Source organism: Polypterus senegalus, chromosome 17 (genome assembly GCF_016835505.1).
Source record: "Polypterus senegalus isolate Bchr_013 chromosome 17, ASM1683550v1, whole genome shotgun sequence".
NCBI lineage: Eukaryota > Metazoa > Chordata > Cladistia > Polypteriformes > Polypteridae > Polypterus > Polypterus senegalus.
This window is the reverse complement of record NC_053170.1, coordinates 90,674,602-90,688,419: the sequence shown is the minus strand read 5'-3', so window position 1 is coordinate 90,688,419 and position 13,818 is coordinate 90,674,602. Positions and strand designations below refer to the sequence as shown.

The 13,818-nt window shown below is 42.0% G+C and overlaps 1 protein-coding gene across 1 annotated transcript; it reads right to left on the bottom strand.

The window, feature by feature from the left end:
* Nucleotides 1-1,395: 1,395 nt before the first annotated feature.
* LOC120517167 (5'(3')-deoxyribonucleotidase, cytosolic type-like) lies at nucleotides 1,396-12,621 on the bottom strand. The gene is made up of 5 exons (XM_039739327.1): nucleotides 12,200-12,621; nucleotides 7,859-7,959; nucleotides 5,425-5,485; nucleotides 2,206-2,320; nucleotides 1,396-1,853 (listed from the first exon to the last, which is right to left on the bottom strand). The coding sequence occupies exons 1-5, from the start codon at nucleotides 12,377-12,379 to the stop codon at nucleotides 1,711-1,713; spliced, it is 600 nt and encodes a 199-aa protein (XP_039595261.1). The 5' UTR covers nucleotides 12,380-12,621; the 3' UTR covers nucleotides 1,396-1,710.
* Between the last annotated feature and the right edge of the window lie 1,197 nt (nucleotides 12,622-13,818).

Below are 13,818 nucleotides of genomic sequence, written 5' to 3'. Positions count from 1 at the left end.
AGGGTCGGTCCAACATTGAGCGCACACAAGCACTTGCCAGCACCCGGCGACCTAAAAACCTGCAGGAGGAAAGTCCCAGGCACATGGAATCTTGACACACGAAGCACCTCGGTCATGAATGGAGATAGGTGACAACCCTGTCTATAGCGCCATCACACTGCCTTAATATACTGTTCTTTTTGGCATCCCATGCCCAACTGTTGTTGGTGAAGTTTTCCTACTGGATACTCTTGTTTTTCCTCCCATATTCCCCAAAAAAGTGCAGATTAGGCCAATTGGTGATTTGAATTGATCCCTTGGGTGTGTGTGAGTGGCTCCCACAATGGACAGACGCCAAGTTCAGGATGGGTTCCTGCCTTGAGTTTTGTGTTTGCAAGATAGGCTCCCACAACCATGAATTGGATTAAGCGGGCTTGAGAATGTTATGTAATGTTGAATGAGACAAACAGGGTGTTATGGTCATCACTGCAACCTCAAAGTCTTGGGGTCAACTTCAGTCCTGGCAGCAATTCTAGCTTTTCTCACATGCCTGCCCCAAAGACATACAATTCAGGTTAAACAGAAACTCTAAACTGGTCCGGTGCGATGCACTGGTGCACCATTCAGGTTTGGTTAATATATTGTGCCTGGCACTACTGGACTAGGCAGAGACTTCCCCACAATCCTCTACTGCTGAGAAAATGAACAACTTCAATGGAGCAATAAAGTGAACATATCTAACAAAGCTAACAATGTATTTTAAACTAATGCAGAAAATGCCTACTATTGAATATTCCAGAACTGGCATAAACTTTTTTTTCTTTTTCTTTTTTAGCATAAACTGGCATAAACTTTTTTTTTTTTTTCCCCACATAGTGATTAGCATGACTTTGTCATGGCTCCAGCGTCCTGGGCTCAAATCTTCTGTACAGTCATTGGCTCAGTGGCGTTTGTTCTCTACGTCGACTTGAAGGTGAGTATAACCGTTGACTCTAAATCGACCGAGTGTGAGTGATTGTGGACATGTGCCCTTGAGTGGGGTGGCACCGAGTCCATGAGTGTTTTCTTGGTATGTTCTGGCCACTTGAATTGGTTTAAGTGGTTTACATTATTATCTCTTATTAGGAATTTCAATGTCTGATGTTGACGAATTTAGTTCTAGTCTGAACCTATTGTCTTCTGTAATGATCAGTTAGATCATTATGTGAATTTCCCCTTGGGATTAATAAAGATCTATCTATCTATCTATCTATCTAGAAACTTATTAGAAAATCGTTGCATCCAAGTCATCATGCTGTTTTTTTTTTTTTTTATGAAAACTGCCTCCTGTTCATCTGGTGTCATCTCTTCTGTCTCTGTAAGCTCCTGCCTGACACCCACACTCCAGTGCCCGTTTTCAGCCTCTAGTTCACCCGTGTGCCCAGGTCTCTTCACTGTTGACTTGCCACATCAGTTTTTTCTTTTGATGGTTCTGCTTCTCTATCACAAAATTCTCATCTTTGCTTCTTATTCCACCTCCTTTAAGCACATCCCCATGTCTAGCCCAACTCCTCAAACAGACTCCATAAATGTCTCGCTTTGTGAAAAGTTTAATATTCATAAATAACATTTTCTCTTAACATTTTACCCTAACCCAACATTTTCTTTTAGGTGCTTCATTTGGGTCTCTCTGGCCGTTATTTCCAAATGGACCAACTTATACTACCGGCTTGCATCTGTTAAACGCCACTGTCAGGTTTTCCGTTTGCTGTCTATGATGGACCTCCAGTCGTCCGCCCAGGACTGCAGTCTGCGGCGAGGGGGCTTCAGATCCAAGTGTGTGTTGTGACAGCAGGTAAAGACAATGTGTTCCCATGAAGGATTGGGCTCGACTCCTGTAAACAAGTAAGAGCTTCTTACTATGCTGGGAGACTTTATGACAAAAATATTTTACAGGGTATTTTATGTTTGGTAGTGGTTTACATATTTAAAAAAAAAAAAAGTCAATTTAGCAGGTAACAGATATCAGTAAATAGACTCCTACAAATGGAAAATCGGAGCGTTCTAATTTGGTGCCATTTGACAGTAACATTTTGGTTTAATATGTGACATACTGATGATTTTATTTGGCAAGACCTGAAGGTGTTAATATTGATATACCACACCACATTTTCTAATAAATGTGAAAATGGAATCCAGAGGAGTGTCTTTCATGTCACAGTTCACTTTGAACTGCTGCTGACTTACCTGTTATACGGTCTTTGTCATCTATAAGAAGATCGCCCCACACAACAGTTTTGTCTCTAGTCAGAATTAGACGTTCCACAAATTCTGGGCCAAGGTGCTTCTCCACCCATGTATACTAAAAAGATACAAAAAAAAAAAAAAAAATCTGCCATACTCTGATTCAACTAACTAGGAAAAGTACAACAAAGCAACGGACAAAATGAAGACTCAAGTGGGAGTTTGATAAGGTCACGGGGAGCAATTTGGGCCCAGCAAACCAGCAGATAACTTGGGAGCTGTGTGTGAAAATTTTATACAAATATTTTATAGCAATGGTGGGAGAAGATTGGCTTATATGGAGACTCTTGTGTCCAGCACACACTCCGTGGAAGCTGCACTAGAAGCACATGTTGTTGGGGCTGGATCTGTTTCTGCAGCTGAAGTTCTGCAGTGGCAAAGTTAAAATCGCGCTGGAAAGTCTGTACTTGCTGCATATTGTCAGGGGGTCTTACTTAACCTGTTTTGTATGACTTGACCAACTCCTTTGAGAGTTTTTTTCAGTATTAAGATGTGAAGAATGTGTACTTTGTGGTACACTGGAGGAATTTATCTACGTTGAAGACGTAAGAAAAAGTGAGGACAGAGAGAGCTGATCATTAAAATGGTACAGTGCTGGAAATATTGTGAGCATTAGATCAATGAAGTAGGAGCCAACGTTCCTCTGATCTCAGTCTGGGTCATTCTGGATAATGACTGAAACAGGGCAAAATGAGGATGAGTCTTTAAAAATGACAACATTCACTATCATAATGGAGGGATACAAATATTTTGGAACAACATTAAGGTGCAGGCTGCCTCAGGAGTGTTGTTTTCAAATGGGGTTCAATGAACTTTGAAGACAATTTACAACTACAACTGCATTCCTTTTTTTATTTTATTTTTTTTTTTTGTAACCATAATTTGACTTTAATGCATGTTAATGCATACGTTGTTCCTTTCTTGTTTATATGACTTCATATGCACCGTCATTCATTCTTGTTTTCTAAATTTATGACTCTCTTGATTTAAAATGATCAAATAATTTACAACTTAATAGTAAAATAACTGGAGACAGCAAGAGATTGCACGGGTAACTTGGAGTTTAATCAAAGCTTTTAGGCAGAGCTGCCCATCAGCAGGATATCTAGCAAATCACTGTGTGTATATATCGTGAGGCCCGATTTTTAGAATCCCATTTGAGTTTCTTGACATAAATAACCGTCCATCCGAGAGAGCAGAGAGCGATGTCATAGACAGGGATGTCAAGGGAAAGAGATACTGTTCTATCTGGATGATGGAGAGGCACAATTCATTTATCAGCCCAACTGCTGAATCTAAAAGCCACCCAGGACAACATCCCCTTTTGACACTGCTGCTAATGTTCAGTAGGCTTTCTAAGACTATATACAGTACGTCCAGACTTTATCTTCTTGTATAATATGCTACAATGGCTGTCTGTCTGTCCACGATTTTAAATCACGTGTAGTTCACAAACCATTTGAATTATCCATCCATCCATTATCCAACCCGCTATATCCTAACTACAGGGGTCTGCTGGAGCCCGTCCCAGCCAACACAGGGCGCAAGGCAGGAAACAAACCCAGGGCAGGGCGCCAGCCCACCGCCAAGCACACACTAGAAACAATTTAGAATTGCCAATTTAGAAACCTGCATGTCCTTGGACTGTGGGAGGAAACCCATACAGACTCGGGGAGATTGTGCAAACTCCATGCAGTGAGGACCGAAGAAGCGAACCCATGTCTCCTTACTGCGAGGCAGCAGTGCTACCCACTGCACCACTGTTTGAATTATTGACCTGAAATTTGGTACCCATATACTACGTGACGTCCACCATCAGCTTTCGGGATGATGATTAACCTCTATGGTTATTCATCTTTTTATTTTATTGTAGAATCAACTACAATAGTAGCCATGCATGCGTCGTTGTCATCCCTACCATCGCTTCCCCTACCACTTCATATCTTAAATCATTCTTGAGGCACATTGAAGACTTAAGTACCAGTAATTGCAACACAAACACTGACTTAATCAGTTTTAATGCGAAAAGATGCCAACGTAAAAAGAGAAGCGGGCCACTAGGGTGGAGAGAAGAGCTGCTCAGGAAGTAGCAAGCGCATCAACCTCTGAGCAAACGAATGTTAAACGTACAGAGAAAGAGTCTGAAAACTAGGAATGAGCAAGTCAAGTGTATTCACTACGCGTTATCGTGCAATGCACCGTTACTGGTCTGTTTTATATTTTTTCTACTGGTATTAGTTTAATAAATGCCAAGTTGCTTTTAAATATCTATGTCTAGAGGACTGATGTAGAAAATATCACTGCTATTTTTTTCCGGCAGGGTTTTCTGACTGGGGAGTAGAAGAGCAGTGCAGTAAAAGAAAAGCCTTGTTGTTTGGTAAGTGGCATATAACCAAAGTGGGTGTAGCATATTCTTGGGGGCCAAAGTAGTGTTTTGGCCTGGGTGATATCTGGGGACACCTGTATGTTGTTCACTCCGAAGATGGTGGTATGTACGCTGTGTGGAGTACGAGGAGTGACTGGCATTGCAGGCATCACTCGTAAATGAGAATTAGAATTCACTTTATTGACCAGATACACTAAGGTGTATTAGGAATTTATCTTGATTAGTATTTGGGCAAAATACAAGGACAACACAAAATACAGAAGATAAATATAAAATGATAAAATATGATGCCGCATTACAGGGGCAATACAAAAAAGTAGAGAGAGTTTGATGGAGATGTCCAGGCAGCCCAGTATGCAGGTGTACATAGATACTGATAGAAGAGCAGACCTGATTAGTAAGAATAACTGGACATTTGACTGTTTAGGTGACGCGCCGTTTTAGCTTTCACTGCACGAAGCCGTTTGCCGGAGGGAGCTCTTTGGAACAGGTGATCCCCTGGGAGAGTCCGATCAGCAGTAATTGTGCTTAACTAGACAGGCGCCGCGTGTGTTTCTTTCTTTCTGGTTTGACAGTAGACTAACCCAATAACCAACTTGGTGAGTTCCATTCGCCCCACAATAATACAACTATAGGGACAGCAAGAAAACGGGTGAAATGGTGCAGATGTCCCTGTAGGTGACAATCATATTTACCGTACAACCAAAGAAATGCAATTTAGACACCCTTTTCTGGGGGGGGAAATTGGAATGCGCCTCTTATTTTTGTGCAGATACCTTTTCCTGGACGCAGTGTTCGTACTTCATTAATGGACTGGTGCAGATAAATACATCTGTGCTGAAAAGAAAAGAAAAACCAAAGAAGTGCATTAGTGCCAGAGTGGACATTCACAGAAATGAGATGGCCATATCTGAAATGATATTCAAGTGCCCTTTACAGCTAAGCATTGCATAGCCCCCTTAAAAATCAAACCACTTGAAAGCATCACACGTTTTGTGGCACCACTGGTTACAGCGTGTTTTAAAACACTTTAATGCCAATACTGGAATATTCAATGGTAAACATTTTCTGCATTAGTTTGAAATGCGTAGTTATCTTTGTTTTACTGTATATGTTCACTTTATTGCTCCATTTAATTTGTTCATTTTCTCAGCACTCCATCCAGTAGAGGATTGTGGGTAAGTCTCCATCTAGTCCAGTAGCGTCAGGCACGATACATTAACCAACCCTGAATGGCGCGCCAGTGCGTCGCACTGGACCAGTTTAGAGTTGCTGTTTAACCTGAATTGCATGTTTTTGAAATGTGTGCAAGAACTCTGAACATCCAATTTAAAAAAATAAAATGAATAACACAAGGAGAATATGGGAATACTCCACAGAGGCCATGACTGGACTAGAACTGAAAAGCAGGAGAATGTGGACAACTGTGCCACCATAGCACCCACATTGTGATCTGTTACTTAGATCCCTACATGGAGCTGACACTCCGACATTTCTTAGAGAATATTTTACGGACTCGCAGGAGTTTGAACAAAAACAAAAAGTCAATTTTACAGTTATGCTATTTTTTGTATGATTAAGTATTTTACTGTGATTGTGTTTATTACTTGGGGTTCCTGTAGATAGATAATAGATCTTTATTGTCATTGTCACTTTTACAAAGGAACAACAAAATTGAAGGTGCCAGTGTGAGGCATAAGAGTTAAAAAGACGAGGGAGAATAATAACAAACCGAATAGTAATAAAAGTACGTTACAAAATATACAAATTGCACTGGTTGACTTAAGGTCTATAAGTGCACATTGGGAGAGAATGATGTGGAGTAATTTTAATCTGAGTTCAGGGCCATGATTGCTTTTGGATAAAAGCTGTTTTTAAGGCGGTTTGTCCCGGTTTTCATTGCTCCGTATCTCTTGCCCGATGGCAAAAGCTGGAAGAGGCAATGGGTTCTCACGGGATGTGATGAATCCTGTGAAATGTCCATTGCTTTTTCACGGCATCAGGAGGTGTAGATTTGTTCCAGAGTTGGGAGGAACCAATAACTGGATAGAACCAGTTGTTCTCTCCGCTGTCTTGACGACCCTGTGGAGCGCTTTCCTATCTGCCGTACCACACACACAGTCCGTACGTACGTACGTGGGCACGCTCTCGATGGAACAGTGATAAAAGGCAAGGAGCAGATTTTTGGGGAGATGGTTCTTTCTGAGGATTCTCAGAAAATACAGTCTCTGCTGCGCCGCCTTCAGCAGCAGCTCATTGGTGTTGGCGCTCCAGGTCAGGTCATCCTCCAGCTCAATGCCTAGAAACCTGAACACCGGGACCCTCTCCACACAGACCGCGCCAATGATGAGTGGCTGGATGTCAGTTTTGTTTTTTCTGAAGTCAATAACAAGCTCCTTCATTTTTGTGGTGTTACGGAGCAGGTTATTGACTCAGCCCCACTCTGACAGCCGCTCCACCTCATCCCCTGTATGCCCGAGATGAGTTCGACCACCGCCGTGTCATCCGCGCACGTTATGATCTTGCTGCTATGGTGAGTGGGGACACAGTCCTATGTGTCTACCTCCCGTTTTCTTTTATCGCTTTTGGGCATGGTCTTTCACTAATATTGAATAGAGTTAAAAAGGTGGACACTCGGGTTACATGCCAAGTCGATGACCTCCGTCCAGTCAGTGCTGAAATGGAAGAAGCAAATAATATGGACACCCTCTGAGCCGTTGAAATCAACTAGGTGTTTGGGCAAAACCTGAAAAGGGGACAACCTCTCTGGAGGAAAGAAGGCCAACTAGCAAGTGTTTCAGCATCTACTATTAAAATGTTCATAACAAACACATCAAAAACATAGCAACCTGTGTTCCTAAACTTCCTTTATACGGCCATTACCACTGAATACCCGTAAGAAACAAATGTCAGACTTTAATGCAGGACAATGGGCATTGTACAGGGAGGGTGGTCCATATCTAATCATGCAGTTTATTACATAGAGAATTCACAAAAAATTATTTTTTTGCAGATCGATACATGGAAAAAAATCAGTGAATTAATCGAATGTAAGTCCATTTTCGTTTATTACAAGATATTTCAAACAATTCTTTTGTCTTGTATTTTCCTGCACTGTATTAAAATTTGCATAAATAGATCTGGACCACCCTATATTATAAGTCACAAGTTTAGCATAATACAGTCTCATTTAGAACAAATATTTCTTACTTTTTTAAGTTGCTCATCTCTTTCATGGCCTCGATGGCTCCCGGGATGGGCTCCAAATTCAGAAAGAACCCCGGTGTCTCATAGATGCTTGCTATTTTAGGCTGTAAAAAAAAACACAAAGCACCCGGTGCCAGCCTTGTTGATTACGCTCTGCTTTTACAAGTAAAGCACCCTGTCGCCATATGGGCTGTAGACAAACCGAAAACAGACGCAGTATACACAGTGCCTATTATATAAAGAAATTCATCCCCTTGGAGGTTTTTACAATTCACTATGTAACAATTTTTGTTCCTGGCTTCCAAGAGTTATATTTCAACTGCTTATTTCTAAAGCCTATGGAAAAATGACTACATTCAGCACAAACTTTGATTTTATGACCACAGCCCAGAAAATTTCGTATTTATGGTGACAAAACAAGGGAATTTGTATCTTTTCGTTCATGCGGTCTGATAAAGAACAACACTTGCATGGTAAATAGACAAAGACAGTCAAAACCACTCAAAAAGGGTCAGAAATGAGTAGGTTTTCTAGATTTGCGACTGTACTGCAAATCGCTTTCTCGAAGAAGTCCCCCATCATGTTTTCGTTATACTGTCCTTGCACGCTTTCATCCAACAAGTTCCACTGCTTGAGCCTGGATGTCAGAAGCTCAGCATTGGACTTGGTAAGACCAAGGTCTCGGATCAGATCGTTGACGTCTTTCTGCTTAGGGAAGTCTGGCCTTCTCTCCTCGGCCGCATCTGTGAAACCGCAATCTGGATCTGCAATATCTGACTTGCTGCTGTCTCCTGAAGATGGCTGATCCCTCTTCGGAGGAGTGGGAACGGGCAGCTCGGGGCAGTGTGGTCTTGGGGCAATGGAAGAAGGAATGTCTGGATAAACGATTTGAGGCGCATTCTTGCCGCCAAATTGCCGGGATAGCAACCTTCATGGCTCTCTTTTTCTCCCCTGTACCAACCTTCAAGAGTTTTCTTGCAATATTCGCGTGTGAAATGAGGTGCCCAGGGCTTGTCTTGATATCCGACAGGCATGCCGAAATATGCCTTGTAGGCCTCGCACATCTTACGACATGCTTTCATGGAATACTTTCTTTATAAATTGTCCACCGACGTAGCAAAATGTATCTGCTGGGTGCAAGCAACCTCTTGATGCCATCTAAATCAAATCAAAAAAATAACATAAACCGAAATGTTGGTTCGAGTCACCTGTGCTTTTATACTTGTATGACTACTATTGGAGAGTCCGAGAAAGTTCTAAAAGTTTCTTGAAAGTTCTAGATAATTCTGGAAAATTCTAGAAACTTCTGGACAATTCTAACAGTTCAAGAATATTCTAGAAGGCTACTCAGTATTGAATGCGAATCGAGAATTTTCTCGAAAACAGACAAATTTCAAAATATCATTGTCCTGATCACAAAAGCAAAGTTTTTGTGGAACAACAGCTATTTTCTATTTTTTTTTAGGCATAACGGGTTAGGAAAACACACTTTGTACCCAGGAACAAAATAAAAATGTTACATCGTGAATTGTTAATCAATACTGATTCCCAGTGGACTTCATTTGACGTTTTTTGACACTGATCAACAGAGAGAGATTCTTTAATGTCAAAATGAAAACCGATCTCTGAAAAGTGTTTTAAATAAATTACAAATGTAAAACACAAAATAACTGATCACTTAAGTATCATTAAAACTACACCTGCGGAAACATCTCTGCACGTCGTAAACCGGACATGCACTGCCTTAGTGAGCTGAAGATCTGCCTCTCCCCTCAGTCGCTGGTCAAGAGTCCTGTCTTCCGCTCATAAGCGCAATCCCACGTGATCTGGAAACGTGAGTGCACATCAATGCAGAAGTGTCTCTCGAACCTTATTTTACACACTCTGAATGCATAACCGCGCACCTCACTTACCCAGTTGTGTAACACAAGTAACTTGACATTTTTGCCCATCGTTTGCTGTTGTACAGCATTGGTCACCATTGGCTTCTGTTATACCATACAAACTTTCTCACCATGTTTAATAAACTGACAGGACTATAAAATGTTTTCCGAGTCATCACTACGAACTACATAGAGAAATGTGTGAAGATTTTGGGTGGGGTACTCCTTTAACCCCAGAGGACACCTTTAGGATCACAACACCCAGAAATGTGACCCTCTGAATGCCACCGGCCAGCCACTTCTGCAGGCTGATTTGTCTGACGACTGATTCAAGGTCAGTGATTGACTAGCGATCAAGCCATCTATGGATCTCTATCAGAGGGTGGAAATGACACCCCTCTATTACCATCGAGAATATTTAAACAGTGAAATTAAAGCACACGTTTTAATATTTCAAATATTTGACAACTATTCATATTTATTGTGTACTTCTGCTTCATGAAGTAAAATCATTACACTTCTCATGATAAGAACACCCTAACTTAGGATGGCTTACTCTAATTTAGACGTTCATTACATTGTGGTTCAAGTATTGTGTTTGTGTCCTGCCACATACATTCAATGTATTTACACTTTTTTGCCATATGTCAACGTTTCACCAGCCAAGCTTGTTTGAGTAATGTTGGCATACAGCTAATATGGTGGTGGCTTTTAGGAGACCCAGGCCCCCATGGACCCTGTGATCATCAGAGGTGGCTGTGCAGAGGGTGCAGACTTATAAATATGTGGGAGTGCAGCTTGATGATAAATTGGACTGGACTGCCAATACTGATGCTCTGTACAAGAGAGGACAGAGCCGGCTATACTTCCTTAGAAGGCTGGCGTCCTTCAACATCTGCAATAAGAAGCTGCAGATGTTCTATCAGACGGTTGTGGTGAGCACCCTTTTCTACGCGGTGGTGTGCAGGTGAGGCAGCATAAAGAAGAGGGACGCCTCACACCTGGACAAACTGGTGAGGAAGGCAGACTCTATTGTAGGCACAGAGCTGGACAGTTTGACATCCGTGGCAGAGCAACGGGCACTGAGCAGACTCCTGTCAATCATGGAGAATCCACTGAACAGGATCATCTCCAGACAGAGGAGCAGCTTCAGCGACAGACTGCTGTAACCATCCTGCTCCACTGACAGACTGAGGAGACCCCACACTATGCGACTCTTCAGTTCCACCCGGGGGGGTAAACGTTAACATGATACAAAGTTATTGTCTGTTATACCTGCATTGTTATCACTCTTTCATATTGTTTTTTATCAGTATGCTGCTACTGCTGAAGTATGTGAATTTCCCCTTGGGATTAATAAAGTATCTATCTATGTGTACATTAACTCTTCAATTTCAGGAGAATAGATTTAGAGCAAAAATGGCAGCAGGGCATACATGGCCTTTTGATGGCCCTTCTGCCACTCGCATTGTAACATCACTAGTACAGTAAATTAAATTATTCACAGCAGCGTCTGCGATGTGAGTTAGCCGATTAGTAAGTGTGTGTTTCAAGACTAATAATAAATAGGTGTAAGCATGAAGGCTGGGATGGAGTTCTGTATTAGTTTAGTGGGCATATGCTATCATTTTACAAGGTTTAACTAAGATTTGCATAGTTTTAAAAACGAGGAATTTATAAACATTTTGTATGGAGTATGTCTGATAAGGAAAAGTTTGTTCACGCAGTACGAGTTAAGAATGCAGCGTTTGGGCTTAGTTTGTGGTTTTTTTTATCCGTTATTTCACAGTTTTGTTTCCCGTTAATCGGCACGTTTCTTGTTATTTCAGCAGTGAAGATTGAAATTCCAGTCCAATTGTTTTTTTTTTTCCTCAATGCATTAGTACTTTTTTTTTGTTTGTTTCTCATCAGTGCAAAGAGATAAATATTTTCTCGCATGGATCGTTTAATCAACTCAGTTCCCTGGTCCCCTCATTTCCAGAGCCAGACCTCCAGCGCATGATAGTCCATCAGAGGTGAGGCACACACCCAGTCGCCCATCGCTCAAACACCAAGTCTTTGTAAAACTGGAGGACATCCACACAGCCATGAGGGCTCACCGAGCGGGCAGCCCACTCAGAAATCCGCCTGAGGTGTAAACAATGTGAGAAGCCTAATTTTTTTTTTATTTTTTTTTTTGTAGTTTGCAGGCTGCACAATTCTGCTTTGAAGCGATCACATCCGAGTTGGGACGCGCAGTTTTTCGTTTCTAAAGCAACAAAACAATCGATGAACAGCCCTGATAGAGCACAGGTGTTAAAGCGAAACGGAATACATGACAGAGCGACGGTCTCCTTACTTTTCTACAGCCTTGGTTAATGTGACATGTAAATCTCTTGAAATAACCGTTTGTAGAAGGCAGAATAAAGTACGTCTGATAACACATTAATTGTAGCTAATCCAGTTCTATACGGTCTCTCACCCTGAGGTCCGGCCTGATGGCTGCGTATTGGTCCCCGGCCAGAAAGCCCCGTCGATCATTCGGTTCAATGGAGGGCTCGTCGGGGTAGCGAGATCTGTAGTTCTTATACAATGAGGTCTCGAAATCGGCCAGGACCCCATCCATATCGACCAGAACTCGAACTGTGCTTGGCGAATACATCCTAAATCCACGGGTGGCGACGGCAACCTGCAATCCAGATTATTAATAATGAACAGGAACAAGGCAGCCGGGCAGCATAACTTCCGTCACAGCAGTCTTATCTGAAGCCGAGCCCATCTGCTAGACCTGAAAGCCTTAAAACTGACAAGCGCAGACTGCGCAACAGTTTCATTGGAAGGACACATGACGTTAAACTCAAACATCCTTAAATACAAACAGTAAATTGTCAACCGTTCACTTGACTGATTAGCTACGTCAAGGATTGATCGACAGGTTTTCAAGTCAATCAGGTACATACTAGGAGATATTTTAACCAATCAGAGACAGGAGGTGGGACTGAGAAATCTCAAGTAACAGGATGTTGTTACTGGGCGTCAGTCGGCGCGTCGTTTTGTTGAGATTTGCAAAACAATTTTTTTTTAGTAATTCGACTCATTTCGTTCATTTCACCAAAATTATTTGAATCTTTGATTCACTGATTCGTTCGCTTCAAAAATAGCAAGCTATATTCAACTTTAAAGTCTAAAATTGTAATGTAACAACTAGCCACCAACCAATATAAACAATGCGAGAATCAAACAACAAAATTAATAATCTAGCATTTTTATAGCCTAGATGTCGAAAGAAACACAACACGCGAGCGTTTTTATCATTTATGACAAAATTAATTTCAGTTTTGGATTAAGCTACCCTATAGCCTACATAATTAGAAAGGGACAGGTTTGGGTATGACAAAGTTTTATGCCCAGTTAAAACGTGGGCTAACAAAGTTGGATTGTTCATATTGTTGTACGTTTATAAATGTAGCTCCCTAAAAATACTAGCAGTTTCCAGTAGATGGCCCTCTGAGGCGCCCACCTGTCACTCCGTGAACTGAGACACAATGTACTGCATGGCGTGTTTCTGCAGTTCGTTCCGCCGTTCAATACACAAACCGATCCGTGCAGTGTACCGTACCAGAGAGTGGGCGCAAAAGAACTTGCAGTGGTACTCGAGATCGGTAGGGACGCACTGGTTCACTGTCAGTCAGTGTGGTGAAACGGCCACAGTCACTCTGTCAGAGTAACTCGATCAAGAGCGGCGTCTCTTGGTGGGAGGTGGGGCGACCACCCCAGGCCCCGCTGTTGAAGTCCACGTGTCCCGTTCGAGCGGATTTGTCAAGTTACATTCTCCAGAAAACCCGGTGTGTGTTAACATTATTTTTATTAACTTCGCGCGCAAGTTTATACAGTTTATTCGGCCCCGTTTGGAGTTGGTCAGCCCTAGCGCCGCGCACACCCCTAAGGGCTCCTCTGGTGGTATCAAAACAGGAGTAAGGGGTACATCAGATAAGCTCCTTTGCATTTTGTATTAAACTAGAAGCTTTACCCCCCTGCTTGCTTCGCCGATATCGCCTCACAAGCCCAATTGACATGTAAATATAGGAGCTGATTGGCTCC